Source organism: Pundamilia nyererei, unplaced genomic scaffold, assembly GCF_000239375.1.
Source record: "Pundamilia nyererei isolate P.nyererei 1_Seehausen unplaced genomic scaffold, PunNye1.0 scaffold00056, whole genome shotgun sequence".
Lineage (NCBI taxonomy): Eukaryota > Metazoa > Chordata > Actinopteri > Cichliformes > Cichlidae > Pundamilia > Pundamilia nyererei.
In genome coordinates, this window is record NW_005187457.1 from 415,207 (window position 1) to 433,521 (window position 18,315).

Genomic DNA, 18,315 nt, shown 5'->3' on the forward strand with positions numbered 1-18,315 from the left:
CATGAGGATGCAGAGCCCGCTCTTGGCCCAAACGTGTCAAAGGAAACCCACGAGGTTCAGGTGTGAAAACAAACGTTTTCTATGTGCAACGTGCTGACATGATATTGTGGTTCAGTTAATCTTCAAACAACATTTTGCAAAGAGACCGAGTGTGCAGTGAGTCCAACGTGTGATGGAAGTAGGCAACAAAGTCAACAGAAAATTTAGACAAAGTCAACAGTGGATCAGTCTTAAAGCCAGCTGCTAGCTCTGCTCACACAGACAAAAACCTTAAGATACCAAAACAAATGAATGTTTTAGCCAAATATGATTTGACTGCTGATCTGGAGTCAGACTGTTGCAAAGGTGTTCAGCTGTTCAGTTCGACTGAAATGTGTGCACTGGAGCTGTATCAAGTTCAAGCAGGCAGGCAGGCAGGCAGGCAGGCAGACCACGTGCCATATTCTTGATACAGATTTACCACACATAGCTGGCAAATGCAGGAATGACTTCCTGTAACCACCATCCCCTACACCCTCTCTGCCCTTTTCCCAAAAGAACTGTCATGCTGTGTCACTATGGAAATAAATGGCTGCTAGTGCAGAAATGCATCGATAATTACGGAAAATAGCTACACTTATAAATTATCCAGACAACCTCTTTTTGCTTTTTCTGCTTGTTCAGTTTTCCGTTACTGAGCTGGAGAAGGGAAAGACCCAGAATCTCTTGAGGTTTGTGGAGAAAAGTTGATATAACATCAAGGGAACCAACAATAAAGAAGACTATGGAGCGCTTTAAGACTAGGGAGTATCCCACACAACAGGAAGGACAGAGGGTGAGGGCAGGTTTAAGAAATGAACGGCGGAGTCACGAACAGCCCGGAGCACTCCGATCGATAAACACATAACTCAGATCGTCTCTGTTTACACTGAAACAGTTCTTCTCACACTCCATAAGACAACAACATATAAACAGCTATTTCCCCCTGAGAGACACTTCAAGATAATTGTGCAAAATAACAACAGCAAATGCAACACCAACCCACACACAACTGAAAGACTGTTCATATTTACCAGACTCTCTAGTCTCTTAGCCACAATGGAGGCAAAACGTCTCTCCCCAGCCAACTCTGAGATGAGAAAGATGTACTCAGGGGCTGTCACCTGATTGGACCGATGAGTCCGACCTGGAACGATCAGAATAAAATAGCAATAAGACATTTTTTGTACATGCAAAACATTTAAAGACATTAAGACTACTGTCTGACTGTTAAATCCTTCAATCTCAAATCTTTAACTTTACAGATAAGCGTTGTACTGCTAATGAACATCCTGTAAAACCTTTATACAGATAAATAAAACAAGCAAGATATGTTGCTATGTGTAGGAGAAATCAGGTATTGTACATTTTTGTGATGACGTTTGGTTTACAACAGCTCATTTTTATGTTACAGGCTGTGCCAATCTCAACTAACTATGAAACACCCATAAATGTAAATAAAATAACACACACACAAGTTATATGTTAGTACAGTACACTAGTGAGGTGCGATTAGAAACAATAAATTAGAAACTGAAAAGTATGAAGAGGACATTATTGGTGAGATGATAAGATCTCCAGTCATATGACTGAAATCTGATCTTGACACTCAGATCCTCCCACCTAAAAATGAAAACAAAAACTCTTTACACAAGATTGTTCTAAGGAAGTCCCTTCAACTTCCATAGAACCTCTTATGAGGAAATAAGCATGTCTGTGTTTGTACCGTATGCGTGTGTATATGTAAGTGTCAGACTAAGCTTCTTGGTATGAGAAACTTAGTCCGCCTGAAGAATCACTGAGGTGGTTTAAGCAGAAAATTGATGACCTTATTTAGTTTAGTGCTCTGCTTTGGCATTTACGTATATAAAAAAATCAAATACTGATCGGGTTTGTGGTGTTAATTACAAATAGATTCGCAGCTGTAACACCTTTAAAGGTCAAATGTTCAGCCCACACAAGTAGAGTAACTGAAAGAAACCACAGCTTCTATCTACCAACAAACCTTCAGCGAGACATTTGTCTCAATTTGAATATCGCAATATGAAAATAACACATAAAACACTTCTTCACATTTATTCTCTTTCTTCTAAAGCTCTTTAAACCTTTCACCTCAATGCTGCTGCTTGTCACAGGGGTAAATTTAAAAGGAAGTAAGGAATAGAAAGCTGATGTAACTACGATGAAGAGGAAAATAAGTCCAGTGTGCCTTATAGCCTTTTAACTGGTTACATCATTCATCAACAGAAAAAAAAAAGACTTATGTCATTGACAAAGTTAACCACTGATGAAAAACTTTATTCAAGCCATTATGTGAAGTCTGACACAAACTTAACCAGACAGACTATACTGACAGGTCAAAAATTCAGTCTAAAAAAGGTTCCCAACATCCTTATGTAAGTTAATAACACAAAAAATGCCCTTTTCTTTTATTTCTAATCATGTACTCCTCTTTAACTTTTAAAGCCTCTTTGTTAGATTACATTTCCTGACTTACCGAACTGCTGAATAGCCCTGTCTGCGCTCCAAGGCAGCTCCAGGGTCATGTGAACCCTGCGTCTCTGGTTTTTCACTCTCTTGTCTGCCTGCAGGGAAATCCCAGAGCTCGCTGCTTCTGAGATGATGGCCACCAACTACAGGAAACAGGTTTTTGTTTATTGGTGGAGAAAGGTCTTATTGAACAATGTTTTTAAAGCATTTCACTGTTTGGTGAACTCTGATCTCAAGCCCTTCAAGTCATGAAAACAGTGATTCATTTTTTATTTTTTGTACTGTAAAATATCTAACCTTCTCTCCACTCATGAAGCGATCTTTCTCCTTGAGATTAATGTGGTCAATCGTAAGCCCTTGCTCAGCTCGTGACTCATAACGCACGGTGCCGTCAGGCCGCCGCACCACACGACCCTTACGACCAGTCATCTGGAGAGAAAAGGGGTTAATATACATCAGCTGCACATGTCAAGGTGACAGGTGATGCTGCTGGTTAGCTTGTAGTTGAGGGTCATACCTCAGAGACTTTATCTGGTCCACCAAACTTGTCAATGAGCTCATCCAATGTGTTGAGAGGTAGTTCTTTTCCCAGTTCTGCTATTTTGTTGAGGAGGTCCTGCTTCATTTCCTCTATTCTGGCTGTAAATACAAATCAGAGGAAGATATTAACAATATATCCCTTGCTGGTTGAGTTATAAAAATAGCAGGGTATGTGAGGCTACAGTGGCAGCTATCAAGTAGATGTGCATCTGTTTGAATGACAAGCACCTTCCAGTGTATCACTGTTACTGACAACACAAGCTGAAGGACAAAAAAAAGAAATGGTGCCTACCTGTCTGGTAGCTAGTCTGGTTCACAAAGATGACATCGTCATTATCTAGCAGGGAGTCTGGTGAAGAGTTGGAGTCTGTGTCTATGCCATCGGAGTCACTACTGCTGTCATCGGTGATGTTGATCACAACGTTGTTCTCTATACTGTGCTTGGGTACTTTGGGCTGGCGACCTCTGGGTTTCCCTGATTGTTAGTTAAACCGCATGAGATTGGAGTTAGCAAAAGCGACACAAAAGAGGCCAATAATAGACATAGGATTAAAAAATATGTCCCTAAATGAGAATAAATAGTACCAGCTGCTAGGCTAAATACACCAAATACACTTATAAATCACAACATGAGCAATTTTACTGCTACACAAACTATAGAAATGTCCACTGAACACTTGGTACATGAAATAATTGTAAAAGACAGCATTTAGGGGTGAACATCCTACAGTGTTGTATTAAATCTTCATATTCACTTACGTTTTCTCTTGTTACTTGGAGCTTTTTCCCTGCTTTGCTTCTCTGAAGGGAAATGCTTTGTTACAAGAGACTGGAATACTCCCCTGGAGCAAAGAAGAGCAGAATAACAGACTTTAAAACTGACAGCAAAGCAACCACAACACATTAGGGCTGTTGCGGCAATTAGACATTCCAAGTATTCCTGATCTGACCAAATTATGAGTGCCAGGTATTGATAGGCAGATGAAAACGTGAACTAATACACTCAGACTTTAAGGCATGTCTGCTGTGACAGACCTAAGGACAACCAAGTTCAAGTCCTTATAACTTCCTTTTCTTCTTTTTCACAAATGAGTCATTGGTCAATTAGCAGCTAATAAAAGGTTGTCTGCTTTGACTGGCGAAGAATGTCACATGACCTGTATGACTATATGTAGTCATGACAAAGTCCTTCTTGAAACTTTCTTGTTATTTGACAGCTTGGTGTATCAAGAAAACAAAACAGAAGACACCTGTGACTATAGTTTTCAGCAAGCAGAAAATCACTCTTTCAAATAGTGTCAACTTTGGCTTGGCATTCAGTTTTAAAAGAGCTGCAACTCAGATACATGCAGTCTTTTTTTTTTCATATGTAGCCATCACCACAGAAACACAGAAGCGAACAGACGAAATACTCTCTTACTCGGCTGCAGAAACAAATCTGTCCAGATGCCCGTCATTTTCATCCAAGACTTCTCTGGTGCGCGATTCTCCGGTAGACTGGAGTCCAATAACGATGCACTGCAGTGGAGAACACACAAACGCACATCAATGACCCAGCCGTGTTACCTAAAGTAAACTTCTACTAGGACTCACTTCTGCTAATCACGATGGAAAATATTACAAAAATCCATGTGGAATTCCTGAACAACTAAAGCAAAATCAAACCAGCTTGTTCACAGAGAACTGAAACCCCCCCACACAACTGACTAAACTATGTTTCAAATTAGCACTCTTACATATACAATCTATGCACTCAAAGTTCAACAGTGTGCTATGCTCACCTTTCCGGCCTCCAGCTCTTTCTGGGCCAGCTCCACCAAGGAGCGGACCTTGGCAGCGATACAGAGATATTTGAAGAATCGCTGGTGAGACGACCAGAACTGCCCCCAAAGAGACTTCCTGCTGACCATGCCCAGCTCATCAGCTGCCTGCATGAACGTTTTCAACGCCTCGGCCCACTAGAAACAGATTCCAGACGCGAATTCTCAGTTTAAATTTTTGTCAGTTTTCTCAAATAAGATAAGAACATATAAATACAGCAGACGCTGTCACTGAATTTCCTCACCAGTTTGGCAGCTTTATTATAGACCTCTTTGAAGTCACCGTCCAGCCCGATCTCTTCAATGCGGAAAGACACCCCAGAGAAGCTCAGCTGTCTGGCAATGTACATCCCACTCACTTTCATGTCCATGGCCACAATCTCCATGGCCCCGACACCTCTGTACACAAATAAATAATTCAACATAACTTAATCATTGGTCAACAGCCGTTCCCACAATCTGACTGTAAGGAATGTTCCAGTAATTTGAAGATACAGATCCACATGATTGAAAAACATAAAAACTTCAGAGTGAAATTCATCCCACAAACCTCTTCTCAATGGAATGCAGGAAGTCATCAAAGGTTCGGAAGGGTGTGCCCTCACCCCAAATTCCTAGTCGGCTCATATAAATCATGTTCTTTGGCTCAGAGGCACCTGGAACAGACATGACAGAAATCGATGATTTAAAGTCTACTATTGTATTTTTTCTCCTGCCCGAGAATGTTTATTTGTGTGTTAGCTTACCTGTGGCACTGGCATACACCACCCTGGCATGCGGCAGCTTGCTTTGCAGGTCAAGAACTGCTTTGCCCATCTTTGTAGATGTGGCATTCTTGGCTTTGTGGCATTCATCAAAAATAATCTATATTGATGCAAAGTCAAGGACAAAAAATACCAAAAACCACTGCTGAATGTGCGGTTGTTAAAATTAAGTCAGAAAATCATGTGGAACAACATATCGAAGGACAGCTTATGTTAGATTGACAAAGAATATGGCATTAAAATTAAAGGATACGACTCCATCAAATTCTGGTTTGCACCAATCCAGGATCTGTTTGATCCTCGTCCGAAGCTGCCCTCCTGCTTGGCTTTCTCCAATCAGTGCAGAGTAAGTTGCAAACAAGACTCCTTCTGAGGTAGCTGTGTCACCGTACTTTATCTGTTAGAACAGAACAAACATTAAACAAGTCACAATAGTGCTTCGCTCTACTTCACCGATTGCGCTCATGCACACATAATAACTGTTCTAATTTTCTCAGTTTGACCCACAAATTCCACCTGAACTCACCTTGTTTAAAGCATGCACAGGAATAGTCGGTGCATCTATGTCTTTGAGATCTCTCTCTGCATCAAATTTCAGGTCATTGGATATGCTGAACCTGAGGGAAAAGACAGGGGAAATTAGCCGACTTTGACATACAGTAAATCTACTGTGCATAAACAGGATATATCATGCAGGTGGACAAAAATCCCAATCAGAAAATCGATCTATTTTTTAATCATAGCCCGCATTAGTCATGTCCTTTTTTCCCCTCAGAAGTGTTTTTCTTGACTCTAACCTTTTGAGGCCTCATGGAACAGGTGACTCTTAACATTCTCTAGTTTCATACAAATCCTACTTTGCAATTGCTTTTCTAGAAGCTCACATTTACTGATAAAAGGAGATGTTTGGTCTTAATATTGGCAGAAACTGAATGTAGGAATCCAAATGAAAGTAATTTCTGTCTCCAGTTTAACCTTCTGAACTCCCTTATATAGTTTTGAAATTACACCGAGCTCACATTATAAATATTTTCCGTAGGCCGATTTCAAATGCCCTATGACTTTACCATAACTGTTCATGTGATTGTGTAATGAAGAAGTCAAAAAAAGGTCACCAAATAACTCACGTAGTCTTTCCGTTTTCTGAAAATTGCTAAGAGTGCTTTAATTAAAACGGCAGACTATGCAGACAGGCCTCTTACTGGCCCATCTGTTGTAGCATGTTTATCACTCTTACCATAGTGCTTTTTTTCTTCCCTTAAGGTAGTTCTCCAGGATGATTCCTGCCACAGTGCGTCCCTTTCCGACCCCTGCCCCATCTCCGATCAGAAAGCCTGCCCTCTGCTTGTTCTGGAGGATCACCTCATGTTGCTGAGGGTGCATAAGGAACGAATGATGATCAATATGCCTCCAGAGTCACGCCATTAAAAGTGCTTCATGTATTGTGTGCTGGTATGTGTACCTGGCAGGCGTATATGATAGCCTCTAGCTGCAGAGCAGACAGCAGACCATTTTTAATAGTTGACTCGGGGATGGACAGAGTGTATGTGATGTCAGGAGGAGGTACACTGGATAGAGTGTTTGTTTCCACCACTATGTCAGGATGAGAAATTCCTATAGTGGCTGAAGAGAAGAGGAAAAAAACATGTTAACCATAAACTGAGTGTCATGTTGTATTAGGGGGAAAAAGGCAGACAAATTAATGGGTGAACTGATGTTGAAGTTCATTCAAGTGGCCTACATTTGGAAGGTTTGTACTCAGCGTATGTGTCTACATGTCCCAGTTCCTCTGCTTCTTCTTCCTCGGCCTCCTCTTCCTCTTCTGTTGCTGCCTGGGTTGTCTGAGGCTGGAAGCACCACAGAGACTTCAGTAATGTAATCACAACAGCAAGCGTTGCATTTGGGAACAATATTTTGTTGTTTCAGCTTAGGTGAAGACAAGTTAGGAGAGAGAAAACTGCTGAAATTTAGAAGTAGGTGAGCAGTTAGTATGACGATAATGCACACTGGAAAAGTTCCTTAAGAAGGAATATTAACCAGAAAATTAGCAAAATAACAAGTGAATAAAATGCATGAAGCCAATTAAAGGAGATTGAATTGAGAGATTTGAAAAATGTAGTCAAGCAGACAAAAGACAGAGAGAGTGGAAACGGAGAGGACCTCTTTTTGACAGTCAGCTGAATATTACAATGCCTCTTTTCCTGTCAAAGTAATCTCTGTTTTTTATGTAATGTACATTTGTGGCATGTACAATATGCCACCATGCTTTTGTCACCTGTGGTAATACAGATGGTAGACAGGAGCATTACAATTTACCTTATGAAGTTTTGCTAAATTCAACGGGACCCCCAGATGAGAGCCATGTTATGTTTTCAGTGTAAAACATCTAAAAGATGCACTCAAAAAAATGAATTGCCCTCCTAAACATGAAGCAGTAATTTTGAATAAAATGCAACTGAAATATGTAAAAATCTAATGTTTATTTATTCAAATAATGAATCAGCAAGGGAAATATGCTGGGTATTAACTAAACATATACGAATCAATTAAATTTAATTGGACCAGATTCCATTAAATTTAGTGTTTTACATTGAACTAATATAACACAATGGAATTACATGGAAATCAAATTACTTCAAGACAGGATTTTGGGCATATTTTTTGAGTGAACTGCTGCAGCTGCTGCAAATAAGACCTAAAACATAATCTATATTTTATATATGATTCCCATATATGATTACTGATGAGTAAGCTCAAGGAGTTTAACTTTAACATCAGACTGGAGAGGTTAACGTGACTACCTGGAATCCTCCTAAAGGTGGGGTGCTGATAATAGCAGATATATCCTCCAAACTTGCCAAGCCTTGAAACCTGCTGGTGCCATTCTGCTGTCAAAAAAACATAAAATAAAGAAATACAAACTCAAATAAAACACTGTGCCTAAGAAGGATTAAAGCAAAGAAAGTCGAGAGTAATCTGCCTGTGCATTTGTGTCTATATGCATGTGCACGAGAGCGATGGGGCACTCTCCTAAAGCTGCACTAAACAAAATGCATTTTATTTGACTGGCAGTGAAAAGCCAGCAATGACAACAACAACAATGAAAGGAAGATAAAGGCATGGGAAATATAGTCTGGGAAATATAATGAACGAAATGAGGGCAGAATGAAAAGGAAAAAAATAAAAAGGCTTTCAGAAAGCAGGGAAAATAAATGTACTCTGATCATATCAAAAAGATATCCACGGACCCATCTAATTCAAAGAGAGCTTAACAGGAATGAAACTGCAGGCTAGAGGAACAACTATTGAAAACAAAGTTGCTTTCCTCGGGACACTGATTTAGAGAGCATGAAAGTGCATGCATACTCCTAATTTGTCTACAACAGAGAAAACAGTTGTAAAAAATGTAATGACCAAAGAGAAATGTTTAACAACAACAAATTTTATCTAATGGATACAAACATAATTCCTGAATGAAAAGACGAGACACTGGTCATTGCAAACAGCAACAGCGTAAACCGTAAAAGCAACTGGGAAAACCATTGTTCAACCTCGGCACCAAATGACTCTCCTGCTATATGTAATAAGAATTCAATATGAATAAAATAACTGTGTCATTTCCACCAGTGCTGAGAGGTTTAACGGCTTAAATATGTGAGATTAAATACCATCACATCGGTGCGTAGTTGAAGGTTTCACTGTACAATGAATTAAACGCAAAAAACTACACATTAACAAACGTACTGGTAGCTAGGTAGGTGGTAAAATGGTGTGCTAACAGCACAGAAAGATGATAATGATATTAGATAAGAAAGACAGTAGATATGCACCAAAAGATATGCTGCATGCTTAGAAGTTTTTAATTCACAGCTTATACTTCATAAGAATGGACTTGTGCACAGCCACAACATGAAAATCCCAACTTAGAGTGGAACACTAAATCAACATTATATTATGCTCCAAGTACTTTACACTACAAGCCACATTCAACCATTAAAACAGCGCTTTATCTATCTCACATCCACAGCTCCAGCTAATTTAGACTCACCAATTAACCTCACATGGATGTCTTTGGAATGTGGGAGGAAACTGGAGGTGACAGTGCTAACCACTTCACCGCCAGGCTGCAGACGCAGTCGTGAGGCAGGAAAGCACTAGTGTTTACGGGATACAATGGACAATATAACCCTTAGCTACTGTTTGTTATTCGATGCCAACTTCCCCCAGTGAAGACATACGTATGCTGAGGCAAACAAGTCTGTTGCATATCATATCTGTAAGAGGTAAAGGTGTGGTAACCAGTTTTTCTGGTAATGACATGTGAGCGAGTGCTTGTTACTGACCTCTAACTGGCTCTGTGCTGGTGTGGTGGTACTAGTGCTGACGTCCCAGATTGTGGGCACTGTGTCCAGGTTCTCTGCATTGATGAAGGACTGGGTATCAGCATACTCCGACAGTGAGTCAGTCGGAGAGGAGAACAGAGAGTTTGTAGAGATGTCATCAAGGCAGGGCAGGTCCTGCAGGCAAAGAAAAAACGGGACGAGGTGTTAAAGGTAAACTCTAAAACGGGACAAAATTTAGGGCAGAGAGTTCAGTAGATCTCTAAATAAAGAAACAATATTTATACCCACATCCAGACACGGTCCCTCACCATCAAGCTTTATGCAACATAAAGGGGGCGCAACAAAAGCTTTTTTTTAAAAATGTAACAGACACGGCACCAATACCAAACAGCAAAAGAAAAAAGGTGTGGCATGAGGATGAATGGGAGTGATGTTTGGATAATAAAGGAGCCGTATTCATTCTGGATTTTAGCCAAGTTACATTTATTTGGGTGTAACACGAGTAGCCCAAACAAAATATAATTACACACAGATGTGAGAATGCGCACGTGAAGTAGAACGTGAGGGGAAGGCACAATAAGGCTGCTTGTGTGTATGTTTGTCATTTCAGCTATGGCTGCCTTCCAGTCGCGCCTCTATTCATATCGTTTCCAAACCATTAGCATGCCATGTTCCTTAACTAGCCCCTCACAGGCACCCCTAGGCCCCTTGAGACTTATAAACATGTATTTGGAGAGATAGGAATTGAATGACAACAAGAAACTCAACAGAGGAGAAATCTCTTTGTGACGTCCATAAATGAGTCGGTGTATAAATACACTCTGGGCAATGTATGGAGATTCCCACAACACACTGTTCCCCATACACCCACTAGGGGACCACGAGGCAACTGTGAATACTTCCCCAAAGAGACTAACGTGCTTATTTGGAAATTTGGGAAAATTTCAACATTTCTCCAAATGTTGATACCCCCCACCACCAATATTGTTATATGGCCACAGGCGATCTCTGTTAAAACACAATAAGCTCTAAGGACTGAAGATGGCTTTGTGGGAAGAACAATACTATGCTTACAGAACAAAAGTAAGAAAAAAAAGTCCATAATCATGCAGAATCATTAGCTGAGCTGCTGACTCAGTCCTAACAATCTGGTAGGACTGATTAATACTGAGAAGCTGCAGGAACTTCTGTCATGGCTGTCTGTTAGCCATTACTCACAGTTCAACAGAAAATGTTTCACAAGCATGAGAGGACTAGACGTAGAGCTCAAAGTGTTAACATGACAACATCACGTAGGAATGGTGAACAGGAAGGACTATAAACAGCAAACAGAGAAAAAGTGGCTCTGCCCCACATTTGCTTACATACATATTTGTGTATTTTGTCTTTGTGACATTAGAGAAACAAAGCAACTTATTAACCTATTATGTGGATGTTTGTGGATTGTAAAGTGCACTAAGCTTATCAGTGTTTACTGCTCACTTTATGCTCTACAGCTCCCTCCCTGTTCCTTTCTCTTTCCTTTTCTCCTCATGTTTGTGTATGTGTGCGCTTCCTGAGGGCAAGATCAGGCATGAGCTCTGCAATCAGACTCTCCAAAGTTCTTCTAGCCTACAGACAGCTGACTGGAACAACTGGCTTTTGTATGGAGAAAGAGTTGTAGATAAGAGTGGGTGTCCTATACTACCACTCCCAAACACGCAACTTGGTCACTTTATATCATTTTTATATCACGTATCCGTTTACTAGTTTGTTTCTCTATTCTATCAACTATGTGACTTTCTACCTCATGCTATTCCGTGTCCTAATTCCCTTCCCTGCTCCCTCCATTCTGTGCAATTCTGACTTGGGATAAATGAATAAACAACAAGGCTTGGAAAAAGGACACAGTGTCACCAGAGGCATCGTTCCACTGAGGCATAATTGCGGAAACACACGCATAAGCGCAGACACACGTATAAGAATTATTAAGTATTGCCTGTCTTTCTTACAACACACTTAACCACAAATTTGATAAAATGTTACAAGATGAGTTTAGATACAAATACAGACCTGATGAACAAACAACACAAAAGAAAACCCCCTAAATATAATCTAATCTGAGTTACACCTACAGCTGTCATATTAGCTTTCCTCATAAAGCCGGTTAGGGTTATGAAACTCTCAAAACCTTAACGATTCTTATTTTGCACATCACCATGAATTCAATCAAGCTTGAAAAGAAAACAAGGGCTAATTTAATTTATTCTACAAAAATGGCTAATTTGTATGCCAGCTGTTTATTGCTTAGCGCCACATTATGATGAGACTTCTCGGTTTTCTGCATCTTGTAAAACCATGTAACATTATGTGCTTTGCTATTGCAGTGTTGTTATATTAAGACAACCAAAATGATACAGAGGAATCACAGAAAACTGCGGCAGTCTGGTGGGTGCTAACCCAGACATGTCCAACCTCAGAACCATGCTAATCGAGTTGTTAAGCAGAGCGTAACAGAGGCAGCAGTGTTTGTCCCCCGGCAGGCCTATACCCAGGGCTACTCCATCTACTGCTCCTAACACTGGGCCCTGCCAAGCAGAGATAAGGCTTGAATTCCAACTGCTCTGATGGTAATCTGGCTCCTTCCACAGCTCACAGCCTTACAATCATATAACTGCTAATCCTGCCTCACACTTTCTCCTTTGCACTCTTTGTATCTGTTGCGCAATAAAACAAATATCTGTGTGTGTGTGTTTTTGTGTGGCCAAATTACACATTTTATTTTATTTTCATGGAATAGGTGGGAAAAAAACTGTGTTTGTACAACAGCGAAACATGTGAAAGTCCATGCACATGCTTTTTCACATCATCTGTCCACCATCCTGTTTTTTGCTTTTCACATGTTCCTCTTTCACTTCAGCTTCTTCTCTGCTGTGAATTGTGAAGCCAGTATTATATCCTCTCTTTACAGTAAAGTTGAAACCCTCAACACATGCAGTCATCCATTTGACCAAATGCCTGCAACAATGACTCCCAATTACCTTACTGCAAGAAGCTTTGTATGGAAGCTACCGGCACATATGAACACGAACACTGAACATCATGTATCCACAGCAGTAAATTGTACTTGAGTATCTGGATAATAACAGTTATCTGTCTGTTGATGATTAATGTAGGCACATGGCAGTGAAAAACAACCTCAAAGAGCCTTTCCAGCACACGAGATGCCTGCAGAGCAGTAGAAGTTGGTGTTTGTGGTTGAAGATGGTGGTTATCAGCTCTAAGAATCAGAACTGGAAAAATACACTTCTAAACATAACCGCCCACCAGCAGCTTAGCTTCTTTATTTCCCTAATCTGCTAAAGTTGATGCATTTATTGCATGACGAGTAACCTTAAACAGTTTCACACAATCTCCGGCCCTTACAAAAAAATCCCAGTGAGTCCATAATCGTAAGATGTGAAAACAAAATTTAGGCTAGAATAAATATTAGCCAACATATTACGGTAAGGAGAAGTATTTATCTGTCCTTCACACACACACACACACACACACACACACACACACTGCAGTTGCCATGACAGAAGGAAGGAACAGCCGTTTCTAATTTAATGACCACACTGTCAATAATTAGCCCTGATGATAAACTCATGCAGTGTCATACAGAGGACTCTAGCAGCCCTGTTTTTTACTTAGCTTTATAAGCATATCAGTTTACAAATATTTCTCTTCCTTTTAAATGAAAACGCCCTTTTGGAATACTAAAGATTATCAGACACAAACCCTTCTCAAACACATCATTAAAATAATATTTTAAAGGATGCTGCCAGTATTTCCAGTCATGACATCGTAAACCGTTTTTACACAAGGTGTCTATTTTTATTTGTTTATTTTCCTGTTTAGTTTTGAATGGTCAGTTCCTCTGTTTTGTTGTTGTTTTCATTACTAAGTCTAATGTTATCCAAGGACAGCCACATACCTCCCGTGACACACAGGGTGTTGTCAGCTGTCTCTTTTCACTGGTGTTTTCTTTGGCATGCGGGAAGTGCTGACAACAGTTGATATCCCGACAATAGTGCAATAAAAAGGAAAAATATTATTACCGATTTCAAGCTAGTAAAAGCACTAATTTATTGAAAAAATTAATCATCTGCATTTAGTAATGTAATACTACCACAGCTTTACCCCGCTACCAAAACACAACCTTAACGTAAGAGCTACTGTATACTGTCCCAGGCCACGTCCTGCTAAACTCAATAACCTCTCAATACAAGGCCACGCTGAAGCCTCAGCCAGGCCAGGCCCAGGGCTTTCCCCTCCTACACACTGCCAGCTTGGCTAAATTTTCCAAGGCCAGGAAACAAGTCACCCTGGCCTCCCACTTACCCTACACACCCACACATGTACACAAACACACATGCACACCTCAAATAACCTCACGAACACAACCTACATTTCTGTCATCTCCTGCTTATTCACTATCCCAAGCTCTAAATGTCCATCCCCCTTGTTTCTCATCCCCGGCAACTTTGTCTCTCTGCCCCTTTGGGCATCTCTTCAATGTTTAGTTTTGTTTTCCAGCAAAAACTCAGCTGCAAGAAGATTGTCTGTGTAATCCAACACATGACTGATTGATATGGATGTAGCTCAAGCTCAACTGTCTCTGGATTAAGCACAGCCCCTTTTCAGCCCTGTCTTAATATCCTACAGAATGCTTTAAGATCATGAAAATACTGGTGTACCAATATTAGTAACAGTAGTAGTGGGAGGGTTAGACGTGTGAGAGTCACACCACACTTTGGAGACTGATAGTTGTAAAAGCTAATAAAATGCCAAGTTCTTGGTAATGTCAGTAGTGTAAAATGACTGTGTAAGCCAGCATGACCCTGTCAACAAGCCAAGTAGGTGTACTGAAATCTTATCTGTCAGATTGTGTGGTCTGTTTATGTGGATGCAGTGATGGGATAGAGTTTTCATATAATCCACAGCACCCCTATGATCAGCTGACTGGAACAACCCGAGACTGATCTCACTGGGGTCAGCTGTTGACCTTATCCATGCAGTCAACAGAACCTGACTGATGATGTTTGTGTGCCTTCTTAAGATGTGGGTCTGGGGCCAGTAACTGAAAAGCAACTACTGGTGTCTCTCATTCTCTGTGGATTATGTTATGCCAAACTGTCTGCATGTCAGACGGCCCTGACATATCTACCGGACTGTGACTTTAATAGCACGGCTGTAAGCTTTTCCTTTACCCCATACAGCTTAAGGTTGGTGCTGACCTTAAAAAAAATCAAGTTCTTTGATTAACTTGCTGTTGAAAAAGGGCTTCTTTGATTTTTAGCATTAAATGAATTTGTGGAGAGAAGGTTCTGTCTTTTGACATGCAGACATAAATCAGCTTAACCAGAAACAGAGCTTTGATCAAGGAGCCAATTTGTCAAAAAGCCACTTTATTTCTGTACACATGGAAAGTTTTACATCTGTTCTGGTCTATAAGACCCTTGAGTCACACAACCTCCCAACCAAAGAAAATATATTCAAACACTTTTAAATGTCAGCCACTGTCAACAAAATGCATTCAAGTTCAGCAGCTTCGCAGCTCACAAAGAGCTCTCCTCAGGATCCTCCCTAAGTGGAAGTCGACCTTTGACCACATTTCATTAATCAGTGCTAATAAAGAAAACCTAACCCAGTGGACTTTCTCTGACAGAACTTAGTACATTTTCTATTTTAGGGTGAAAAGTCTGATTAGTAATCAGCTATTTTTGTTCTATATTCCTTTTTAAAGGTTAAAGGTCAGAGCGATTGTTTCCTTGTTTAGCCAGCAGACAGTCTGGTCTAATCTGCACCAGACTAACCTATGCTAATCAAAGGGGTATATTCAGTCCAAATACCTCCTGACAGGCAGGCCTTCATGTTGTGCAAAGTCTGACTCAAGAAAGCCAGCTTGTTACTTACAACCCTGGTGATTTCATGTGTTCTGGAAAATAAAAGGATGCCGTGTCTAGTGTCCCCAGCTGGACGGTTCTTCTGCCTGTAGGGGAGCCTAAGGTTCACACGGAGCTGGGTACTAGAAACTAAAAGGGGTAAATTTTAGCAAAACCAGTTGATCTAAAAAACTAATTACTTTCCTAGCAATAAAATCAAGTAAAGGCAAAGTAGTTAAAGATAAGAATGAGAAGACAGGAAGTCATCTACAGACGGGTGCCATGAGGGTGAGCTGACACAAAGCAAATTGTAGTCAAAGAAAAAAAAAATAGGGAAAAGGGGGTGGGGTCAATAGTATTTACAGAGGCTACTCTTCTCAGTACATTTTCTAAACATCTTTCTACAATTCTTCTGTAGATTAAAGCCATCTAAGAGTCCACTAACTCTTTGTCTAAGACGGACTCTATAATGTTGAGATCAGGGATCTATGGGGGGCACAATATGCTGCAGGGACTCCTTATTATTCAGGTCACTGAAGACAGATCGTCATGATCGCGGCTACATGCTTGGGCTTGCTGTCATGCTGCAGCACGAATATGAGACCAGCAAGCTACATTGTTGATTGTAAGGGTTCATAGATAAGAAATGAAACGTTTGTACAACACTATGCAACTCAAAGCAAGACAAGATTCTGAACATGTTTGTGAGACAAAAAAAACAAAAACCGGTGAAAAAACGCACATTACAGTGACTCACTCAGAATCACACTGTGTGTCTGTTTTTGTGTTCTATGTGGGCCTGCGTGCTCAGAGCTGAGAAAAGTGGATGTAAGGGGAGTGTTGACGCAAGATGACAGAAATTTCAACACAGCATACCACGAAGCACTTGCAACAGAGGTAAATCCTCTGATTTGAAACAGTCGCATTCAAAATAGAGAGGATTTAAAATTGTTTTAAAACTTGTTATAGGGGAATAATCTATACTAGATGCATATGGTAAGTTACTGCTTTAAAAGGTAAAATATTATTGGTATTATAAAGTATAGCCTAAGCTAATATTCAAAGCATAGTCTAGGAAAAGTTTTTCTCTTAAGAAGAAAGGAAGTCTGCAGATGTATGAAATCAAAAATGTACTTCAAATAACCTTCCTCTCATCTTGTACATGACACACACCCACACTTTGACACCTTTTGTCAGTTGAGTACCTTATGCACAATGAGTCTGTAAGGTACGGACTTTGATTTTGTTCCCCATCAAGGAACACCTGCAACACTTTTTCTCCTGACTATCCAACGAAATCAGAACTTTCTATAAAACAATATGTCCAATATGTCACTTTCACACTTAACACATCTGGTAAGGGACACAGAAACCCTTAGCAATTTTCATCCTACATGAAGCCAAAACAATTAAAAACTGATAGTGCTGTTCAAATGCCTTTATTTATTTAAAAGAAACTGACCCAGCACTTCTATATCAACCGTATTCTAACAATTTTCCGGAGCATGTAAAAAGAGTATCTCAGCCATCGCCTAACCATCTCTGATTTACTTACTGTTAGTTCAGACAATAACAGCCAACAGACAAGATCAAGGGTAGACAGGTCCACAGTGCCAAGAAACCGAATCCTTTCTATGATATAACAGTGCTGCTATAATACAATAACCTGATAATAAATCCTAAACTAGCCTCGTAATAAGCATGCCCCAGTGGGGCATTTTACAAAAAGTTAAAAGAGTTTCCAAATATGTTTGAAACAAGTTTCTCACATTAAGTTTGATTACATAGTATTTTATTCAAGTTTGTACCAGAGGACTTTTAATTATGCCTTGCTGTAACAGGCAAACGGTCCGGGAAATGCAAAAGCTCTTGAATGGAACGAATGATCACAAAACAGTTATACATGTTCATTAGTCTATTCTATTTAATTGTGTTTCACAAAAAAATACTATTAACTTCACTTTGGTGACACAGTTTTAGGACTCTAAAAAATAATGTGCTGAGTTTTCTCATTTTAGTATTACTACGCTGACAGTCATGTTGTTCTAACGGCTGTCTTCCTTTCCGTATGCTGTCGTAGTTTTTGAATCTTGTATCCTGTGTCGTAGTAGAAACATTACCAGCCAGAAATAATTAGCTTGAATGTCCCCTGGTTAAGTTGTCTGTTCACCTAGCACCACTCTAAAATACTGCGATTACAACTGGCAGTGAAATGTGATATTTTTTTGATGTAATGCTGCTTTCAATCAAACCCATTTATGCACTGCTACATACAAAAAGACAGCATGCATGCGAAGCGAGGCACCAACCTGCAGCCTAAGAAAACTGCACATCTTGCAACCAACCTTTGTCTTCTTTTATCAGTGACCCAGTACCCCCCTCCACACACACACACACACACACACACACACACACACACACACACACACAC

At 40.1% G+C, this 18,315-nt stretch overlaps 1 protein-coding gene across 6 annotated transcripts in view; it reads right to left on the reverse strand.

Annotated features, from left to right (window-relative positions):
- The window catches only part of sbno2b (strawberry notch homolog 2b), a 67,559-nt gene that overhangs the window by 9,557 nt on the left and 39,687 nt on the right, over positions 1–18,315 (reverse strand). For 4 of the 6 annotated variants that reach the window (XM_013911122.1, XM_005733982.2, XM_005733986.2 and 1 more), the window contains 18 exons: positions 9,976–10,149; positions 8,434–8,520; positions 7,374–7,479; positions 7,095–7,255; positions 6,870–7,003; positions 6,159–6,249; positions 5,886–6,029; positions 5,615–5,732; positions 5,419–5,524; positions 5,114–5,267; positions 4,830–5,006; positions 4,469–4,566; positions 3,808–3,890; positions 3,341–3,523; positions 3,026–3,147; positions 2,806–2,937; positions 2,516–2,651; positions 1,053–1,165 (listed from right to left, as the gene is read on the reverse strand). In XM_013911122.1, coding sequence (XP_013766576.1) covers positions 1,053–1,165; positions 2,516–2,651; positions 2,806–2,937; positions 3,026–3,147; positions 3,341–3,523; positions 3,808–3,890; positions 4,469–4,566; positions 4,830–5,006; positions 5,114–5,267; positions 5,419–5,524; positions 5,615–5,732; positions 5,886–6,029; positions 6,159–6,249; positions 6,870–7,003; positions 7,095–7,255; positions 7,374–7,479; positions 8,434–8,520; positions 9,976–10,149 — 2,319 coding nt within the window. The remainder of the gene's footprint in view (positions 1–1,052; positions 1,166–2,515; positions 2,652–2,805; positions 2,938–3,025; positions 3,148–3,340; positions 3,524–3,807; positions 3,891–4,468; positions 4,567–4,829; positions 5,007–5,113; positions 5,268–5,418; positions 5,525–5,614; positions 5,733–5,885; positions 6,030–6,158; positions 6,250–6,869; positions 7,004–7,094; positions 7,256–7,373; positions 7,480–8,433; positions 8,521–9,975; positions 10,150–18,315) is intronic. The other 2 variants (XM_005733983.2, XM_005733984.2) reach the window with 2 other exon arrangements.